Here is an 18,950-nt window from a genome sequence, read left to right as displayed (position 1 = left end):
AAGAAGATGAGAGGATGGGTGAGCTGCCGGGGAAGCTGGACCAGCTCGCGTCACGGGGGTTGCCTGCCAGGTCACATGACCCTCATAGATCGGGCAACTTTCACTACCGTCCAGTCGATTTGGTTCTTTGTGTTGTTTTATTTTTTAATAGGGTACCGGTAGGTCGATCTAATATTTCCCGCTTTTCCTGATGTTGGGCAAAAGAAGCGGGTGTCTATTCTGTCTCTTCCAGATCCAGACCTCTATGTAATGTCGACTTAGGACTACCACAACCCCTGTACATAGTAGATTCGGAGTCAGCTTGTTATTTTTATTCGAGATCCCATACTACGTTGATCTGCGATATCGCACTGCGCGACCGGACAGCTCTAGCAGTATCTGCCCAACTCCGCTCGGGCACTAACTGCCGAACTGCTTTAGTTAGACTTCCGGACACCATGTTCTTTGTTCAACCAACACAACCACCATGTCCTCCTCCATCTTACACCAGTGCCCATTTTGCGGACATGTCTCCGACATTTCCCTTGCACTGGCTGCCTTTGTCGAGAACCCACACTGTAGTCAGGTAGTTTCTCCTCCATCTTCTCTGTTTTCATCCCCCCTGACCGGGAAATGAATGCCACAGTGCGGCCTGTCGGCGGCGGAAAGCAACCTGAAAATGCAGAACGAGCTGGCCGATTTGTTCACCAAGCAGATGAGCTTGAGCCAATTTGGTTCAGAACAGCCCACAGACCCCTCGGTGTCCCAGACTCCACCCATATCGTATAGCGTCACCCAGCACTACCATCACTCGTCCCATATAGCTTCTCAACATAAAGCAGGGGCTGTGGATATTGAAGCGCTGTTGAATCAAAATGGCCTGCAGCCACAGTCCCTTTCGACCAGTCAACTGGATCTGGTCAGACATGCGAGCCCGGAGCAGCAGGAACGATTGATCCAAACGTGGAAACTGTACTCCCAATTCGAACAGCAACAAGCCATCGCCGGACTAAATCCTTCTTCCACTCAGGACCTGGAGATGTACGATAACATGGATGATAGCAAGCAGTACGCCGAGCCGTACATGATTTCTGGCTATGAGATGCATGCTCCAGACACCGGCTCGACGTCCCTGCCCGCAGAGCCTACGACAGGACAGCCATACACACCGTCCAGGGACCCCGTGTATCAAGGCCGGGAGTGGTGGGTGCCTGGAGTAGAGAGAGGTGAATTTGCCCAGACCCATTGGAATAGGTAGCCATAATTGTACATTTTCGAAGCACAGTGAATTTGTGATATCCCAACATGAATATATTGGTTTTTCTCTTTTCTAAAAACATTTTCTCTTCATAAACCCGCCCACATCCCAAAAAAAATCACAGGGGAGAAATTGAATAACAAAAGCTATGGCCAGTGTCAAAAAAGAGTGTTCGCCATAGACTGGATTCCACGAAATTTCCACGGTACTTCCTTGCGTACACTGGTGGTGGTGTTGGTATGTCATTGAACGCTGCGCCGGGCAGAAACGCTGTTCGTCACACCTGATTGACTTCGGACCAGTGCCGGCGGTAGACAGATGAGTTGAGTGCTATTTGGGAATTGGTCAGTATAATGCAGGAGAATTTGGTCTGGGAAGGACGGGGGTGCTCACATTTACTCCTCGTCATCGAGGGCAGCCATGGCCTCAGCAAGAGCATCGGCGGTGCGCTTGACCTCATCAACAGCCTCGGCGGCGCGCTTGACCTTGTAGCAGCCCTGGCCGGGGTGGCCACACCACTTCTGGAGGGCAATGGGGTGAGCCTCAGCCATGGCATCGGCGAGGGCCTCAGCAGAGCGCTTGACATCACCAGTGACATCGGCGGTGCGCTTCATCATGTAGCAGCCCTGGCCGGGGTGACCGCACCACTTCTGCAGGGCAGCAGCGTTGACGGAGGTGGCGGCCAGCATGGCAATGGCGACGGTGAGGAACTGCATCTTGATGGATGGATTGAGTGAAGAACTGACTGAAGAACTGACTTCGGAGGCTGGTTGTTTTGGTTCTGAGAAGATCGGAAGAGCTTGTGGATTGTGCTTGGGGAGAAGACCATCCAGACAGCGAATCCAGACAGATTTTATAGTCATGCAAAGCCATGGGATTCACGCCGGTGCCCTCGCGAGCGATGTTATTGAGACCCGAACTCGTCGTCGACGCTGAATAGAGTTGTTTATTGAGGGAGAGCCACGCCGGGCCTCGTCAATAGAGTCGTCGAGACCCATGCTCTAGAAGCCAAAGAAGCAGGGATCACCTCGTTCTTTGATGTCCCAGCCGGAAGAGGGAGTCAATAAGGATGAGTGAGATAAGATCGGCCCGTGGGCTGAGTCGCGCGGCGCCAATGCCGAGCCCATCCGCCCTTTTTCTGCCGGTTTTCGGCCTTTTCTTTCACTTCTCTTCTTTTCCAACCACCGCTCACTCCCTCTCCCAATTGACATCCTTTCTTGGTGCCCTCCCCCGTTGTATCCCATCTCCCCCAATCATGTTCTCACGAACGGCTCAGCCTGCCCGGGTATGTTTCTCTTTGTCTGCCATCACTCGGTCCAATGATGCCACCTGCCACACTACCCACACCCTCCTCTTCTTCCTTCCCCCCCAAAACAATCCCCCTGATGGCGGGTTGGCATTGCACCTAGCTCATGGCTAATCAATTGCTCTTTGTATAGACTCTGCTTCGCAGCGCTTCCGTGGCTCCCTCCGTCGCTGGTTCCATTCCTGCGCGATGTACGCCCAACTGGCCCCCATCCTCAGCGAAAAAAATGTCGTGGTATAGTGTCGCTAACCTGTGCAATTAGCCTTCGCGACGGTGCAGTCGGATATCTTCAAGCCGACCAAGTATGGTGGCAAGTATACCGTGACGCTGATTCCCGGCGACGGCATTGGTGCCGAGGTTGCCGAGTCGGTCAAGACCATCTTCAAGGCCGACAACGTCCCGATTGAGTGGGAGCAGGTCGATGTCAGCGGTGTGGACACGGGCAACAAGCATTCGGAGCAGCTGTTCAAGGAGTCCATCGCGTCTCTCAAGCGCAACAAGCTGGGTCTGAAGGGTATCCTGCACACCCCCGTGGAGCGGTCGGGCCACCAATCGTTCAACGTCGCGCTCCGTCAGGAACTGGACATCTACGCCTCCATCTCGCTGATCAAGAACATCCCGGGCTACCAGACCCGCCACAAGGATGTCGACCTGTGCATCATCCGTGAGAACACCGAGGGCGAGTACTCCGGTCTGGAGCACCAGTCGGTCCAGGGCGTGGTCGAATCCTTGAAGATCATCACCCGCGCCAAGTCCGAGCGCATTGCCAAGTTCGCCTTTAGCTTCGCGCTCGCCAACAACCGGAAGAGGGTCACCTGCATCCACAAGGCCAACATCATGAAGCTGGCCGACGGTCTCTTCCGCAGCACTTTCCACAAGGTCGCCGAGGACTACCCCACCCTGGAGGTGAACGACATGATCGTGGACAATGCCTCCATGCAGGCTGTTTCGCGTCCCCAGCAGTTCGATGTGATGGTCATGCCCAACTTGTACGGCGGTATCCTTTCCAACGTCGGTGCCGCCCTTGTCGGCGGCCCCGGTGTCGTCCCCGGCTGCAACATGGGCCGCGACGTTGCCGTCTTCGAGCCCGGCTGCCGTCACGTCGGCCTCGATATCAAGGGCAAGGACCAGGCCAACCCGAGCGCCATGATTCTGTCTGGCTCCATGCTTCTGCGCCACCTGGGTCTGGATGACCACGCCAACCGCATCTCCAAGGCGGTTTACGATGTGATCGGGGAAGGGTGAGTGATCGAATCATTTGGAAATGAAATAAACATGCTAACAGATTGATAGAAAATCGCTGACTCGCGATATGGGCGGCAATGCCACCACTCACGAGTTCACCCGCGCTATTCTCGACAAGATGGAGGCAGCTCTGTAAATCTATATCTCCAGCTGCCCCTTTCTTTTGTTTTAGAATATCCACTGCAACGATTGTGATTGACACCTGCGAAGTCCGGCGATGACTGAGATCATAAGCGGACCAACTGGTGTGGTCGGTCTCTTTTTATGTATTATCTTTTACTTTGTTTCGTTTGGAGGTTCCATTGTCAGCTGTAGCAATATAGACCATTTGGAAATTGATTCGTAACGTCATGAAATTATTTTAGCTCGGACTATCCTCCTCAATTGGTGGCATACACCCCAGAGTCCTCATTGTACCGCACAAGAGATTCCAGCATCACCCATGGTGAGCCCCGTGTCCAACTCTTCTCTCCGGTTGAGCCCACGGCGATATTCTCTGTCGATGCTCTTTCCCGTGGCGCAAAGCTAGTGCAAACGATCCTCCACTAGCGGTGGTGAGGCCACCTCCCACAGAGAAGTTAGAGGGCGCAAATGATAACGGAGTAGAGCCTTAAGTCATCGACCGGAGTGTCCTCTCACGCGCTCTAGGCGCCTGTCGGCTAGCAACAGAGTCACTCAGAAGGCCGTACGTCGTTTGCGGCCAGTATACTTTGAATTCTGCTTCACCACCTTCCCCTTCTTGGCCATCTGCTCCTTCTTATTGATGATCCAATTCTTATCGCCCTTGCGCGGTGACCGGGCTCGAGCATTGCCCAGCTCCATCGCCTTCCTCCTCGCATCCAAGACATTGACACCATCCATACCATCGACCACGCCGGTGATATCACCATGCAGACCCCCGCCACCGACCGTCAGAACCAAGTATAGCTTGCTATTCTTCGTGCCGGGGTCGTCCTCGAGTATACCGGCCCCAAAGCCAGCCTTGATCGCCGCGCCACTGATCATGCTCCGCTGGGCATCGTTCTTCGGATAAAACTGGCACACTGCGCGGCCGCCGCGACGAAGACTAGCGTAGAGACCCTCGAAGAACCGCCGCAGCCGACCCTCGGGACTGACGTCGCTCGTTTCCGCATTGCACAACCACTGGATGGCGCTGATGCTGATCGCGGCGTCGAAGGCGCCGGGCCGGAAAGGTACGCCTTGTCCGATGTCCGCAAGGAACAGGTCGCCCTCTACCTCGCGCTGCAGGGCCACGTCGAGCATGCTGGGCGAGATATCCATGCCCACCCACGTGTGCGGTCCGCCTTCTTCCTCTGTGACTTCGGAGAGAATCTCGCCGGATAGGCCAGAGCCGCAGCCGATGTCGAGGATCAGAGACGGAGACTTGAGGTCCAAAAGATCCAGGGCCCGATTGGTCATGTCGGCCTGGATGTTGCGAATGCGCGAAGAGGTGGTGTACTTGCGGGATTCATTGTCGTTGTAGAACAGGTCGGGCGGGCTGGAAGCGATTCAGTCAGTATCAAGTTTCTTGCAGGCAGAGGATCCGAACTTACAGGATATCTTCGGGGCGAGACATGGTGCTGTATATCGAATGTGCGGAGTGAAAGAAGCCAAAGGTCGAAAAGGAAAGTTCCGCGCCCGAAAAATAATTAGTGGGTGCCTGAGGCCGAAACGGGTTGCCGCAACCTGCCACATGTTGTTGCAGTCACTGCCTCACCATCTTCTTCCTCTTTCAACCCAGACCAGCGCGCTTCTCAGTATTATTATTACATTGGTCACTCTTGCAGTTGATCTACCTTGACTGCTAGCATGTGCCTTGTTTAATCGCATCCCTTTCCGCCCGTCCTCCACGTGTTCCGGCTATCCCCCGTCCCTCTCTCCCTGCTCACGCCAATCTCTCTCGAGAGAGACCGAATCAGTCACGATGTGGATCCTTCCGCTCGTGGGGTATCTGGGGGTGTTCTTTGGCTTTTCATTTCTGACACTAGGAATCGGTAAGTCTCAGTCCGGCGCCACGCAAGACAAGATTCTAGTCTAACCAACCGTCTTCGCAGCATCGGGCCTCTATTACCTATCCGAAATAGTCGAGGAGCACACCGTGCTCGCCCGCCGGCTCCTAAGCCGCCTCATATACAGCATCATTGGCGTGCAGACCCTCCTCATGATCTTCGATCGATTCCCTGTATTCCTCTCTCTCCTCAGCATCGCCTCGCATCTTGTCTACGCGAGCAACCTCCGCCGCTTCCCCATCGTCAAGCTCTCGGACCCCCTCTTCATCCTGTCCTGCCTTCTCGTCGGCCTCAACCACTGGCTGTGGTTCCGCCACTTCTCGCAACCGATCGCTCCGGCCCAGCGGTCCGACAATAATTGGCGCCAGCCGTATAAAGTCGACTATAGCGACATGCCCTCGTTCACCGATGTGGCTTCGTACTTCGGACTCTGTGTCTGGCTGGTTCCGTTCGCTCTCTTTGTGAGTCTCAGCGCTGGAGAGAATGTGCTGCCGAGCATGGGCTCTGAATATGCTACTGGGGAGCATGTCCCGGCTGCAGGGCTGGGCGGCGCCTCTGATGCCAAGATCAAGAATAAGGGAATGGCCAAGGCGCTGGTGGATGGCGTCCGGGAGTGGGCAGCTGAAAACGGAGAGGTCTTGGGGTTTTGGAAGGGAGAACGGACAAGGCGGTTCTAGCGGGTTATCGTGATGGGCACAATCTATAGTTACTGTGTAATGAATTGAACGGTTCGAAGATGATCAAAAGAAGTGTATTAATTTATATGAAGAGAGTAGCAAGTCCGACTCATTTTAAATGACGAGTAGCAGAAGCAGCCATCCGAAGTAATCAAAGCTGGGAAACAAGAATCGAAAGAAAGAAAAGAAGAAGTATAGAACGCTGAAAGACGAAGAAAAGAAAGGGGGTATAACGATGGTTGGTAGCTGCTTGGCGAGGGCACAACAGGAAGGAAAAGCATCGAGATCGACCACTGTGCAATCTCATCCCGATTAACGTGATTATCATTAAAGCGAAGGGAGGCATTCATTTCCTCGCATGAGTGCTGGCTTGAGTTGCCAAGTTCACAGTCGTGTATGTCGTAAACGGTTTCACAGTAGCATGACCACCGGGATTAGACGAAAAGAAAGAGCGTCAAGAGAAGAAATCAAGTCAGACGAAACATTTAGGACAGTCATTTTTGTGATTGCCCTAGTCGAATTTAATGGGTTCTCCAGAAGCTGAGAGGCTTGACGTTAGCAGGCAAGAAAATTTGCTATCTGGGATACCCAGAAGGCTGGCTGTACGTACTGTTCTCCATGAAAAGCATCGAGCTTTCGCGCCTCTTTGATCGGGCCGAACGCGTGTCATCTGGGTTGTTGGGCACCAGCATACCATTCAGCGATGTAAATCCCGCAGAATTCCCGGCTTGCTGATTGTACATTTGCTGCTGATAAGCATTTTGATCGTAAGTCGGCTGCATGGGGATAAACCCAGTATCTTGGTGCGGCGCTCTGGGAGGCTCGACAGCACTACTCGGTTCACTTTGGCCCCGGAACGAGGTTTGGTTGTATGAAGGCGTGGGGATCTCCGAGAACATTTGGTGGCGTGGAGAGCGAATATCATCAGCCGAGAGGGTTCGGGATCGGTCGACCGTCAGCTCCACGGATGGACCAGGGCCAGATGATAAATCGCCGAAGATGCTGTCATAGTCCGTGAGGAACATCGAGAACACCGGCGCAGGAATGTTGAGAGTCGGGGCAAAGACAATGCCCACGTTGCGGACGGTCATCTTGTTGACATCGGAGTTATTGACGATCTCAATCAGGAATTGTGACAGAGCGGACAATAGAGTCAAGTTGGCACTCGGCAACCTGTGCACGAGGGAGTTGAATGCGGCGAGCTTCTTCTGTTTCTCATCAAGTTCTGTTTTGAATACGTCAGCACTAGTATAATGAGCACACTCAGGCCTATACATACCCAAAACACGAAGGAAATCCAAGTGGAGCTCGCGAGTCAACACCGTCGTCGGAAGCTCCCGCAGATATTGCTTGAAAAGGGAGGCGACTGCATGGACGTCGTAGTACTGGTCTCCGGCAAGGAAATCGATATCGCCCTCCGTATTAAACCGTTCCTTCAAAGCCTTGATCACGACGTTTGAGCCACTCAGACGGAAGATTCCTTCTTCGGACGCTGCTCCCTGGGAGTGAAGATATTCAATGCAACGGTAAACCACGGCCGGCAACTCCACATTAACGCCTTGGGGCGGACAATATTCCACAGCCTCAACTAGCGGTATCCCGAAGACGGGTCTGACTGGGTCCTTCCGTTCCGCTTGGATGTTGCTGTTGGCGGCGGAGACGTCACTGCTGGCCCCGCCTTGAGACGCCAGGTCAAGAGAGGATCGTGTGCGGAAGCCCCAGATACTGCGCTTCTTTTCCTTGGTAGATGTTGTTGTTGGTTTATTGCCCCAAGCGCCTACATCTTGGATGACTGCGCCATTTTTGGGTGCAGATATCATCTTCGGAGACTGCAGCGCCGGTTCGATGGGCTGTGTGGTGTCACCGATAGCCAATGACATGGTAGACGGGATCCGTGGAGAACGAGGAGGCGCCTGATCGAGAGTAGTACCCAGTATGGGGGGCTCGGCTGCAACAGCATCGTCAAAGCTAAATCCTTGGACCGGGTCTCCGACAATCAGCTCCGAAGTCTCATCCGTTCTGGTAGATTTCTTGCTTCCGTTGCCGGAAAACAGTTTGGACTTGGCTGCAGATCGGGGTTCAGATCCAGCGGAGGATTGCTTTGCTTGAGTCGAGGCCTGACTCTTTGACGATGAGGGACCACGGCTACTCTCATTGTCGGACGAAGAGCTTTCGACATACTCCATCAGAGCATCCACCCAGGCGTCCCGCTCTGCGTCGCTCTCAGAACACAAGACATGCCGTACAAGTGCGGAGGAATCCTTCTTCTTCGGTTCCAGGACGAGGAACGCATGGCGATATTGATTGTCGGTGTCATCGTCACCCCCGGAGGTAGCCTGGCTGCTGGAGTTTTGCGATTGCTTGCCAATCTGAGCGTGGTGGAGCCTGATAGTGCCCATATGAGCACCTCCAGGCGACTCGAAGTATTTCAGCTCAGGCCCATGCAGGACAAAGTATCTCGCTTTCCAGCCACCGAAATTCTTGCCACGCTTTGTCAAATAGCCTTCCTTTCGTGGTTTCCCATCGGCCCCACGAAGTATGTCGGGCTTGGTTGGGGAACCTTTCAGCAGGCTGGTCTCGTCGTCCCGAGCCTCAATAGCGTCATTCGTCAGGAATTGGCAGACAATCAACGCAGCGGTCTCATCCATAGGCGTGTCCAGGAGACTGTCAAAGTACGCATTCAAGGCAGCCCGTCTCGCATCAACTTTCGCAGGAGAGTGACCACTGAAAAGGGCCCGGTCAGGCAACTTCCCAGCAAAGGAAGAGGTTTGTTTAACCTGTTGATCCAACTGAGGAACGGACCCGATCACTTTTTCGACTCGCCAGAGTTCTGACGTTTCCGATCGAGAGATCACGCTGAGTGTAAAAACAGGTTCCTCGTCCAGGGGTCTGGATACGAGATAGCTGTTCCTCGAAGGCCGAAGTCGGGACGAAGAGACTCTCACTTGAATCAGAGGCAACGCATTGGGCGGTAAAAGCAAACCAGGGTTATCTTCCGACACCAGTCCTTGGTAAATGCTAGTCTCGGAGAACTTGGCTGTTATCGGACTGTCGATTTTGACAGCGGGGTCGATTGATGGAATAGACATGCCGGGTCGTCCAGTCGTACTTGGGGCATCTCCCGGGGAGAAAGGCACCGGATAATTGGGCGCTCGCGGAGAAAGAGGCAGGCCGGCAAGATTATATCCGGCTGCCATTGACGAGGATGCCATGGGATTTGTGATGTCTCTGGTGGGCATTCTCGGCAAGGGGGAGCCGATCGGACGGTCTTCTGGTCTCGGACTCAGAGGCAATCCTGGGCTCTTAGGCATGGTCATCATATTGCGTCCATTGGAAGGAGCCGTGCGAGAGCTCAAAATGCTTCCCAGGGGGCCCGCTCCGCCAACATTTGGCGGCGACCTCGACGACAGTTCCCGGGGAACCGTCGCCGAGCTGGTTGATGCGGTCTCTCTTGAGCTTTGGGAAGTTCCAGATTTGCTTGGTTTCGCACCATCGTAGATGACCGCCTCATCTTGCACAGCTTCACGGTCCTGGTCATCCTCCTCCCTCGTTTTTCTCCTGCCGCGTTCCTTGCTACGTAATTCATCAACTTCCAAGACGTCCCCGTAATCAGATCCGGAGTCATTAGGGTCGGCATTCTCCTTCTGTTTCAAGTTCAAGGGCGCAGGCGGTGCCTTGCGGCTTGTCCTGCTGTCGCTGGGGGATGTAGGGCTGGTGGGATCGGACTCGGAAGCTTGGGCGTTTCCCCCGGCCCGCATGTCGCTTCGACCTTCGCCATTTGCCGGTTGTGTTTGAAGTCGAGACAGTGGTTTGGGAAGAAGAGAATCGTGCCGGTCCGCCGATAGTCCTCGAGAATCAGCAGCGGCGAGCGGTGGCGCTGCCTGTTGGATCTCCTTGAGCTTTTTCTTGTATTGGTCCTTCTCCTTGAACGCTCGCTCAAGATCCTTGTTGAGGCCCAAGATCAAAGTCCGTTGTTTGTCCACCAATTTCCACAACTGACTATTTTGTGATGCAGCATGATGTTTCTCTTTCAGGAGGTGGATGATGACGGCCTCGGCCGAGCCAGCCTTGCTGATGATATTGTTGATATCCGCTGGGCTCAAGGCGTTCGCATCGAACGATGATTTGTGTGATGGGGCAGACAGGGACGAGATAGCAGAATCAATCGACGAGGTCCGAGGCATCATGCGCTGAGGCGTGCGATCTCCGAGGACGGAACTGGTTGTAGATTTTGGCGAGGAAGTTTCTGATCGATCGGGCTCCATTCCGGCCGCTTGTTTCGGCACGTTGAAGCCGCCGGCCACCTCTGCCGAAGCCTCCGGGATTGTCATTTCGGGCGCTCGAGACGAGCTGGCGGCAGCGGTGGACGGGGGCGCGGGGAACGCCGCATTGGCTACGCGGGCCATCGGCGAGCGGTTTGTGGCAGGGGACGGGTTTGCGCTCGATCGGGCGGACAGCGGGCTCTGCGACGAGGCCGAGTCGTCGTGGAGATAGGATAGCGGGAGGGAGCTGGTGTGCAACGGGGAGGGTTGGCGAGGGCCAGCGCGCGGTGTTTGAACGTCGGGTCGCGAGCTCAGATAGTCCCGGTTCCTTGAGGCAGGGGAGGTATCATCACTCCCTCGCCGCGAACCCTGCGACATGGCCGTGGGTGCTGCTCAGCATGCAGTGCCACGTTCGGGGGGGAGGGGAGCAACACGAGGTGAGGTAAGGTAGGGAGGCAGGCCGGATGAGAATCGGGGGGGAGACGGGAAGAGGATATGGGAGAAATAGTGGTGGTGGGAGCAGAAGAATAAAATCGAATTAAAAAAAAAGCCCGCCGTTCTAAGGAGGAAGAAGCAACTCCTAGTTCAGGTGGGGAGGGGCGAACTGAAGGAAAGAAGGGAAGGAAAAGGGGGTTCGTGCTGGCCGGTGGACCCTACAATGACGATCGTTCGTGACAGCGGGAGCTGACAAAGAGCCCTAGGTTGAACAACGCCGGAGATGCTATCGACAATATAATACACAATATGAAAGCTATGGATGCATTGTTCAGGCAATGTTGCCGGCCATGCCCATGAAAATAGCCTGCGCCGCCAGTTGCAGCGACCAGAAGCCCACTTTCTTAAACCGCCGTTTCCGCGCCTGATCATCCACCACGTCCCGCGCAAAGGCATCGTACGTCTGCTCACCATCAGTATAGAGACCAAAAAGAAAAGAAGGAAAGAGACTCACCGCCGCCGACAGGTCGTCCATCAGACCACTGTCGAAGATGGTCCAGCTGCCGTCGAAATCGATCACACGCTTGACCAAGCGGCAGTTGATCGGAATGAAGGTGCGCTTCGAGTTGATGTACGCGACGATCGGGCGGATGAGGGCGTTGTTGATGTAGGACAAGTCCCGGGTGAAGATGGGCACCACGGCCCGGACGTTGTTGAGGTGGATGCGCAGATCCATGACAAGGAATCGCCGGTCTGCCCCGGGGGTGTCGTCGGTCTGCTGCTCCGGCCCGTAGGGGACTGATTCGGAGTACTGGTTGGAGCTGACGGTGGCTTCCAATCGATCGTAGAAGTCGGCCATGACCTTGGCCAGGCTCTCATCGTTGTCCGTAGGCAGCATGATGTCCGCCACGATATCCACCGTGCCTTCATGAATCCACGAGAATGGACCCTGCACACCGCGGTTGAGATGATCAATGCTGAGACCGTCAACCCGTATGCGGTTATGCTGTTTCCACGGGCTGGACTTGCTATCCTCTGCCCCGTCGTCTAATCGGGCACCCGTGAAGCCGTGAGTCTGACGAGGGTGGATGGTGAACAGAGAATTGTCAAAAGATCCCGAGATCATGTTGGCTGAGAGGAAGTCATAGAAAAGCCATTGCTTCCGCAGCTGAGGAAGATCACACGAGAAGATGCTGACGGAGAAGGGCCGGAAATTGTCCGGCTGGTAGACCGAGACTAGTACGTCGTGCATCTTGAACGAGTCGATCTCAAAGTCCCCGGGATTGTGCTCATGCCGGTAGGTCTTGGGATCTAGATAATCCTCATCCGACCAGTGGACGGACCGACGGTCGACCACTCCCCGGATCCCGTTCACCTCGACATCACGAAGCAAGCCCTTCCCGTTCAGCCACCTCGTAAACGACAGAGTGACGTTGACCGTCTCGATGGATAGATCGAACTGGGTATAGTTGGTGTCTTCTTCTTCAGACACTAGTAGTACATCTTCTGATACAACGTCCCCACGGGCTGCGGCGACAGCTGCCGCAGCAGCGGCCGTCTTCGACGACCCCTTACTAACATATCCTGTCCCCTGGCCCGGCCGCTTCGACACAAAGACGTTTTTGAACGTAATGACTCCGCCCCTCCACTTGGGCACGATGGCAGACTCGAAAACAACTTTCACTCCGGACGATTTTGTCAGGTAATTGCCGATCCATCCCGCTAGAGTTTCTTGGGCAAAGACCGTGTTGATAGCAAGAATAAGCAGCGAGAAGAAAGTGGTCGTTCCCAGGACTACCCACACCACATGGCCTAGCAGAACCCACGAGAAGAGTGCGGTGATCTCATCCAAATTGAATGGCCGTACGCTTCGTATAGAGAACCATTTGAAACGCACCTTGAGGCGCGACCAAAATCCAGTTGCGGCGGCAAGAAGTTCTTCCTTCGTTGGCCGATGGAGATGCGGCATGTGTGGCAAGCGATCCATCAGATGGCGCTGGTGCAGTCCTTGCGGTGGTGGTTGAGGAGAGGAGTTTTGAGGAGGGGAGGTTTTGGGAGAGGAGTTGTTCGTAGACGCTTTCGTGTGAGAGGAGTCATTATCTTGGGGTGTTTTGGCACGTCGATCGTGATTAGGTGTGTGAAGAGCTCGCTTCCAGAGATACTGGGCGGCGATCTTCCTCGAGGGCCCGATACATGCTGCACTGGCCTCGGCTGCCGTCGAGCTTGGAGAGACGCCTACCACAAGAAAGCCGCCAGAGGCGACTCTCCGGGTGATGACTCTTCCCGTCGAGAAGGCGGTTCTGGGATAGCTGTGGAAGGCGCGCGGGCTAGCGGTGCTGCGGGTTGTGCGGATGCGGCCAAAGAAAGGAGCGCTCTCCCAGAGATGGGAGTATAGCCGGCGTCCGAAGTTGGCAGACATGCTGGCCTTCACATTCTGGATGCGTTGCTCATCGGTGGTGGTGGTGGTGGTGGTGGCTGGTGGTGTCCCTGATTCTGCTCGATTGGAAAGATGAAATCATGTTTGCTCTGTTTGCATCGAAAAATCATTCCGTCCACACTTTTTTTTGCTGGTGGGGAATCTTTTCCTCTCCAACTCACCTACAATAATTAAAGACCCGACACAACCATGCCGGCACCTACTGCTCTTCGGCAGCCAGAGGAGGCCTCGGTGCCCCAGCAGACAAATATTCCAGCCGGTCAGTGGCCAAGTGATCCCCCCCTCCGTTTCTAGACTGACAATCAATCCACAGACCAAGACGACGAGATTTTGATCGACGCCCAAGCCACAGCCGAGCAATCGAGTAGGCCAGTGGTCGACTCGGCAGAGGATGAGATGCGTATCGACGAGGAGGGTCGACCGGTGTTCACGCCCTCCCAAGAAACCAGCGCAGCGTACAAGGTGGAATCCCGCAAGGTGCCTGTGCCGCCACACCGCATGACGCCGCTCAAGGCGAACTGGGCAAAGCTCTGCCCTCCAATAGTGGAACATCTTAAACTGCAAGTGCGGATGAATATCAAGAGTCGCGCGGTGGAGCTGCGGACATCCAAGTTCACGACCGATGTGGGAGCCCTGCAAAAGGGTGCCGATTTCGTCAAGGCCTTCACCCTCGGCTTTGACCTCGATGATGCGATCGCGCTGCTTCGACTGGACGACTTGTACATTGAGACCTTTGAGATCAAAGACGTCAAGACCCTCAACGGCGAACACCTGGGTCGTGCCATTGGCCGCATTGCTGGAAAGGACGGGAAAACCAAGTTTGCCATCGAAAATGCCAGTCGCACCCGAGTGGTCCTGGCCGACGCAAAGATCCACATCCTTGGTGGGTTCAAGAACATCCATATCGCTCGCGAGGCCATTGTCAGCCTCATTCTGGGCAGTCCTCCGGTAAGCCTCCACCGCCCCCGTAACGTGGGTCATGAACTAACGCACAGCAGGGCAAGGTCTATGGTAACCTTCGCACGGTGGCATCACGAATGAAGGAACGGTTTTGAGTCCTACACACTCTCTTTTTGGCATGGGGAAGGCGTTCAGGAGCATTGGATCTGGTCGGGTAATTTACTGAAGACATGAATGACATATCCCGATATCAATTTGAAACCCGCACTATTACTTCTATTGGAAATCTCCCAAAAATAACGAGTTTCATTGTTTGCACATCAAAGAAAAAGACACCGTAGTGGATTCTATCCTTAATCCTTCTTCAACGGGTGGAATATCTCCTCAATTCCATCCCGGGTGATGATCATCATCTGCAAGTTGTCACCCACCTCGATGTGTCGTTCCACGGCACTGGTGAACGCATCCCGCACGAGCTGTTCCACCGTCTCTCGGGGCAGAGGCTCCGCCTTCTTCGGTTGTAGCGCATGGCCCTCGCCGCTGCCAGGCACGTACTGGTTCTTGAACTTGACCTGGTTGTCGAGGAAGGGCATGATCAGGCTTGATGCTGCACCGGCCGCACGGCATTCCTCCCGCTCGTATGAGCCCACAGGGTCGTAGCTGTACAAGGCTCCCTTGCCCTCCTCGTCCAACCCGGCCAGGATGACGTGCACGTAGTAAGGGAAGAACCGTTTCCCGTATAGAATGGTGGACAGGCGCTGCGCACATGCTGTGACCGACATGGATTTCCCATGTTGGTATTTGTACATCTTCACCACGGCATCCAGGCGTTCCTTGAGAGCATTGCCGTCCGCGGCAAAACCAACGACCGAGAGAAGGATGTGGGCTCCCTTGCCAGTCTCGTCGTCCCCACCAATCTTGAAAACCTTCGGCACCATGCGAGAGTTGATGCTGTACCCACTCGTGGAACGGGTGTCGCCGGCCAGGATAGCGAAGTCAGAGCCCGTGATGCCCAACGTGGAACCGCCATTGTCGGTGTACCTAGATGATAGTCGTAAGCTCGGGGTATTGATAAGCTTCATCAGAGCAAAAGACTCACGGGTAGAAGGAATGTTCTTTGACAGGAGCAGCTGTCGGCTGGGAGAAGGAATACCCAACGGTCTGACCGCTGGGGTGACCCATGAGGGACGTCATTTTGACGAGGCCTTGGGGCTGGAAGATGAATGACTGATAGGATTTAAGGCGAGATGGGAGAGACCAGAAAGACAACAGAGTGGGAAGAAGATGAGGGAGCGCAATTCGAATGGAGGAGTTGAGTCGGGAGAAAGAAGGTGACGCGATTGCGGTAGCTGCCTCCGCTTATGTAATGGTCCAGCTCCAACGGATCCTGGTCACGACGGGTGAGTACTGCTCCCACACTTCACACATCATGCTCAGTCTGGATGCCTACGACAGCAGCGAAGACGAGGTAGAGACATATCCTCCCTCTGATAAATCCCAGCGCAAGCAGTCTCCACCACCTACAGCTGGAACCGCCCCAATTCAAGGTAGGGACCTTCACATGGTTGAATACCTCACCAAGAGCTAACTAACACTTGCTATAGATAGGACACCACTGGATCGCAAGCACCCCCAAGCGCAACCTGCCGCCACTGAAGTCCCGAGCGGACCAGTTCTTGGACCGGCGTCCGCGCAAACCCCATCCAACGAGCCCTTGGAAGCCGGCCGTTCCTCTCCCTTTTCAACCTCGCGAGCCCTGATTCAGGATTTGACTCTGCCTCCAGTGCCCAATCTGGACATACCACCATCTCCGCCGGGGTCTCCGGACCCAGCGGCCAATGCGAAATTTGAGCATTTCCTCTCCTTGAAAGCACAAGGCGTACACTTCAACTCCAAGTTGGCCAGCTCCTCGTCATTGAAAAATCCCAGCTTGCTCATGAAAATGATGGAGCATGCTGGTATTGAAGAGCAATCGCAGTATGATACGTCTTTGCCGGACGAGGTGTGGAGTACCTCCAATCTACCGCCTTGGGGGTTCAAGGAAGAGCTGCTCAAGACCCAGCAGGAAGTTCGACAGAAAAGTGAAGCGAACAAGTCATCCAGGGACTCGATTGAATTTGTTTCTGGCTCCCGGAAGGCCAATTCTTGAGTCAGAGTTGGTGTAGGGCTATTGGAAAACTATTCGAGGTTTCAATGCTGGCAGCCTCTGCGGAGAACTGGGCACTACCTGCGCCATCAACCATTTTGGATGAACCAAATGGAAATAGCGTCTCTACGATCTGCAATGAGCAAAGCTCATTCTGTGATCGGATTCGATTCTCATATTCACGCCGGTCCGTCATCAACATCTGGCGGGATACAGCCCAGTTGACCGGAAAGAGTCACATGGACAGAAGAAATATATGTACGTCAGGGATGGACTCGACAGTCCACAAAGATAGTCGCCGTGTCTGCGATCTGCTCTAGGCGCCACCGCCGCCTGCCGACGCAGCCCGAGCGCGCCGTTTGGCCTTCTCATACAGGCTCAGGCAGGAAATGAAGACAATTCGATCAAAATCGTCCCCATATTCCACCTTGATCTGGATCTTTCCACACTTGCTGTAAGTCCGCTCGCTTGTAAAAACAGCCACGACTTGGTCGGACCTCTCGTCCACCAGCTTGTAGTTGCGCACGCTCCCCCACCTCCGCGTCGAGTCCTCCACCATGACATGGCGCGTGCGCTTCCACAGAAAAGAGCGTCTCTGGGTGGGAGTGTCTGGACTGGAGGAGTCGCGAATGTTCATTTCAATGCGGTGTTTGTTGCCGCGAATGCTCTCTCGTCTCATATCCTCCCATTGCATGTTTCCTGGGTCATCGGGGTTGCCCAGACCCAGCTTGTAGTTGTGTGACAGTTTGAGGAACTGGCTGACTGCCACAATTGGCGCACTGGTGTCGCTGCCCGCATGGAGGGTGATGTCGGGCTTGTTCCGTGTCAATGAGGAGACATCGGCGTAGAAGAGGGTTCGGTTGTCCGGCGATTTGATCTCATAGTGTCGGCGGAAGGAGCTCTTGGAGATCGGATAGATACGAGCTGGGCCTTGCTCGTCCTGAGTTGGGGGCACCGAGTCCGCCGAGTCTGCCGAGTCTATTGAGCCTGAGCGGGAAGACATGACTACTGCTGTTGTGGCATGTTGGAAAGAGAGGGAGAGCGAAAGTTAAATAACAACTCCGGATCGACCAGCAGGGTGGCTGTGCGGATGAAGCAACTTTGGAATGCTGGACAACCAAAAAGTAGCAGTTTCCACACCCAGAAAACACTGCCCAGCAATGATAGGTAAAAGAATAATATATTCTCTCATACTGTCAATCAGTTGTCTCCGGAAAAGATTCCCTCTATACTTGGGTTGTAGGTCCCGTGACCCGATGACAAAGGCGAGCTCCGTCAGCTCGCCTGCCTAGGAAGCTCGTCATCTGTTGTCTACCTCGACTTCCCTTGGACCTTCGTTTAATCTCTTCCCCCACTCTCCGCCCATCATGAATCACTTTCCTGAAGCTTGGGGTCGTGTAAGTTATCCCCTTCTGCAAGTCCTGTCCCCATTGCTCACCGTGTCGGCAGCCCAGGGACGATGTCTACGGCGCCTACAACAGCACCTACCTCCAGACCTCCGGCCCTAAGGCCCACACAACGTCTCCCGCCGTGACGGGAACATCAGTGTTGGGCGTTAAGTTTAAAGGCGGCGTTGTTCTCGCGACCGATAACCTGGGTATGCATTCGACGGTACTTGCGTGTTGGCCACAAACTAACGGGGGGATATTTATCCAGCATCGTACGGATCTCTAGCCCGATTCACGGACGTCAAGCGTCTGCGTGTGTTTGGCGGCAAGGCAGTCGTCGGATTCGGCGGCGATGTGTCTGACATGCAATACATCGACCGACTGCTCGAATCGATCGACATTCGCGAGAACTACTCCTCGCACGGCAACATGCTCAACGCCAAGAACCTGCACACCTACCTGGCGAAGGTGTTCTACAAACGCCGCTCCGAGTTCAACCCGCTGTGGAACCACATCCTCGTCGCGGGCTTCGACGCCGACGACCAGCCGTTCCTCAGCTCCGCCGATCTGCTGGGCACGACCTTCTCCTCGCCGCACCTGGCCACCGGGTTCGGTGCCCACCTTGCCGTTCCGATTCTGCGTCGTAAATTCCCTGATGAGAGGGGTATCGAGACGATCAGCCGTGAAGAGGCCATTGAGGCGCTGAAGGAATGCTTGAAGGTTCTGTTCTACCGTGACGCGCGGAGTCTGGACAAGTACTCGATAGCGGTGATCACGCAGGAGGGCATTGACTTGCGGGAGGATGAGCAGATTGAAGGCCAGAGCTGGGCGTTTGCCGAGACCATCAGGGGCTACGGGTCGCAGACCAGTTAGACGCATAATTGTCCTTTATTTGTTTTCCTTTCATG

At 54.7% G+C, this 18,950-nt stretch overlaps 12 protein-coding genes across 12 annotated transcripts; 6 read left to right on the top strand and 6 right to left on the bottom strand.

The window, feature by feature from the left end:
- Positions 1-466: 466 nt before the first annotated feature.
- Positions 467-1,237, top strand: PFLUO_LOCUS1959 (uncharacterized protein; the record flags this gene model as incomplete). Its single annotated transcript, XM_073779051.1, has 2 exons — positions 467-565; positions 626-1,237. 2 exons carry the CDS (start codon positions 467-469, stop codon positions 1,235-1,237), a joined length of 711 nt encoding a protein of 236 aa, XP_073636045.1.
- A 395-nt stretch (positions 1,238-1,632) lies between these two features.
- PFLUO_LOCUS1958 (uncharacterized protein) lies at positions 1,633-1,953 on the bottom strand (the record flags this gene model as incomplete). The annotated part of the gene is made up of 1 exon (XM_073779050.1): positions 1,633-1,953. The coding sequence occupies one exon, from the start codon at positions 1,951-1,953 to the stop codon at positions 1,633-1,635; it is 321 nt and encodes a 106-aa protein (XP_073636044.1).
- Positions 1,954-2,492: 539 nt separating this feature from the next.
- On the top strand, positions 2,493-3,924 carry PFLUO_LOCUS1957 (isocitrate dehydrogenase (NAD(+)) idh1; the record flags this gene model as incomplete). The annotated part of the gene is made up of 4 exons (XM_073779049.1): positions 2,493-2,522; positions 2,677-2,734; positions 2,806-3,784; positions 3,837-3,924. The coding sequence occupies 4 exons, from the start codon at positions 2,493-2,495 to the stop codon at positions 3,922-3,924; spliced, it is 1,155 nt and encodes a 384-aa protein (XP_073636043.1).
- A 539-nt stretch (positions 3,925-4,463) lies between these two features.
- On the bottom strand, positions 4,464-5,364 carry PFLUO_LOCUS1956 (18S rRNA (guanine1575-N7)-methyltransferase; the record flags this gene model as incomplete). Its single annotated transcript, XM_073779048.1, has 2 exons — positions 4,464-5,286; positions 5,342-5,364. The coding sequence occupies 2 exons, from the start codon at positions 5,362-5,364 to the stop codon at positions 4,464-4,466; spliced, it is 846 nt and encodes a 281-aa protein (XP_073636042.1).
- Positions 5,365-5,712: 348 nt separating this feature from the next.
- PFLUO_LOCUS1955 (erv26 super protein) lies at positions 5,713-6,474 on the top strand (the record flags this gene model as incomplete). The annotated part of the gene is made up of 2 exons (XM_073779047.1): positions 5,713-5,782; positions 5,843-6,474. 2 exons carry the CDS (start codon positions 5,713-5,715, stop codon positions 6,472-6,474), a joined length of 702 nt encoding a protein of 233 aa, XP_073636041.1.
- Positions 6,475-6,985: 511 nt separating this feature from the next.
- On the bottom strand, positions 6,986-11,114 carry PFLUO_LOCUS1954 (Rho GTPase activating protein; the record flags this gene model as incomplete). The annotated part of the gene is made up of 3 exons (XM_073779046.1): positions 6,986-7,014; positions 7,085-7,699; positions 7,754-11,114. 3 exons carry the CDS (start codon positions 11,112-11,114, stop codon positions 6,986-6,988), a joined length of 4,005 nt encoding a protein of 1,334 aa, XP_073636040.1.
- Positions 11,115-11,502: 388 nt separating this feature from the next.
- On the bottom strand, positions 11,503-13,590 carry PFLUO_LOCUS1953 (mitochondrial precursor; the record flags this gene model as incomplete). The annotated part of the gene is made up of 2 exons (XM_073779045.1): positions 11,503-11,634; positions 11,686-13,590. The coding sequence occupies 2 exons, from the start codon at positions 13,588-13,590 to the stop codon at positions 11,503-11,505; spliced, it is 2,037 nt and encodes a 678-aa protein (XP_073636039.1).
- Positions 13,591-13,797: 207 nt separating this feature from the next.
- PFLUO_LOCUS1952 (pre-rRNA-processing protein pno1) lies at positions 13,798-14,663 on the top strand (the record flags this gene model as incomplete). The annotated part of the gene is made up of 3 exons (XM_073779043.1): positions 13,798-13,867; positions 13,922-14,556; positions 14,607-14,663. The coding sequence occupies 3 exons, from the start codon at positions 13,798-13,800 to the stop codon at positions 14,661-14,663; spliced, it is 762 nt and encodes a 253-aa protein (XP_073636038.1).
- A 198-nt stretch (positions 14,664-14,861) lies between these two features.
- Positions 14,862-15,702, bottom strand: PFLUO_LOCUS1951 (Proteasome subunit beta type-6; the record flags this gene model as incomplete). The annotated part of the gene is made up of 2 exons (XM_073779042.1): positions 14,862-15,549; positions 15,608-15,702. The coding sequence occupies 2 exons, from the start codon at positions 15,700-15,702 to the stop codon at positions 14,862-14,864; spliced, it is 783 nt and encodes a 260-aa protein (XP_073636037.1).
- Positions 15,703-15,937: 235 nt separating this feature from the next.
- PFLUO_LOCUS1950 (uncharacterized protein) lies at positions 15,938-16,657 on the top strand (the record flags this gene model as incomplete). The annotated part of the gene is made up of 2 exons (XM_073779041.1): positions 15,938-16,055; positions 16,113-16,657. 2 exons carry the CDS (start codon positions 15,938-15,940, stop codon positions 16,655-16,657), a joined length of 663 nt encoding a protein of 220 aa, XP_073636036.1.
- Positions 16,658-16,970: 313 nt separating this feature from the next.
- PFLUO_LOCUS1949 (uncharacterized protein) lies at positions 16,971-17,657 on the bottom strand (the record flags this gene model as incomplete). The annotated part of the gene is made up of 1 exon (XM_073779040.1): positions 16,971-17,657. One exon carries the CDS (start codon positions 17,655-17,657, stop codon positions 16,971-16,973), a length of 687 nt encoding a protein of 228 aa, XP_073636035.1.
- A 364-nt stretch (positions 17,658-18,021) lies between these two features.
- PFLUO_LOCUS1948 (Proteasome subunit beta type-7) lies at positions 18,022-18,915 on the top strand (the record flags this gene model as incomplete). Its single annotated transcript, XM_073779039.1, has 3 exons — positions 18,022-18,051; positions 18,104-18,251; positions 18,311-18,915. 3 exons carry the CDS (start codon positions 18,022-18,024, stop codon positions 18,913-18,915), a joined length of 783 nt encoding a protein of 260 aa, XP_073636034.1.
- Positions 18,916-18,950: the final 35 nt, after the last annotated feature.

The sequence above is a fragment of the Penicillium psychrofluorescens genome (genome assembly GCF_964197705.1).
Source record: "Penicillium psychrofluorescens genome assembly, chromosome: 1".
In the NCBI taxonomy this organism is placed as follows: domain Eukaryota; kingdom Fungi; phylum Ascomycota; class Eurotiomycetes; order Eurotiales; family Aspergillaceae; genus Penicillium; species Penicillium psychrofluorescens.
The sequence above is the reverse complement of the archived record's forward strand: the minus strand, read 5'-3'. Positions and strand labels throughout refer to the sequence as shown.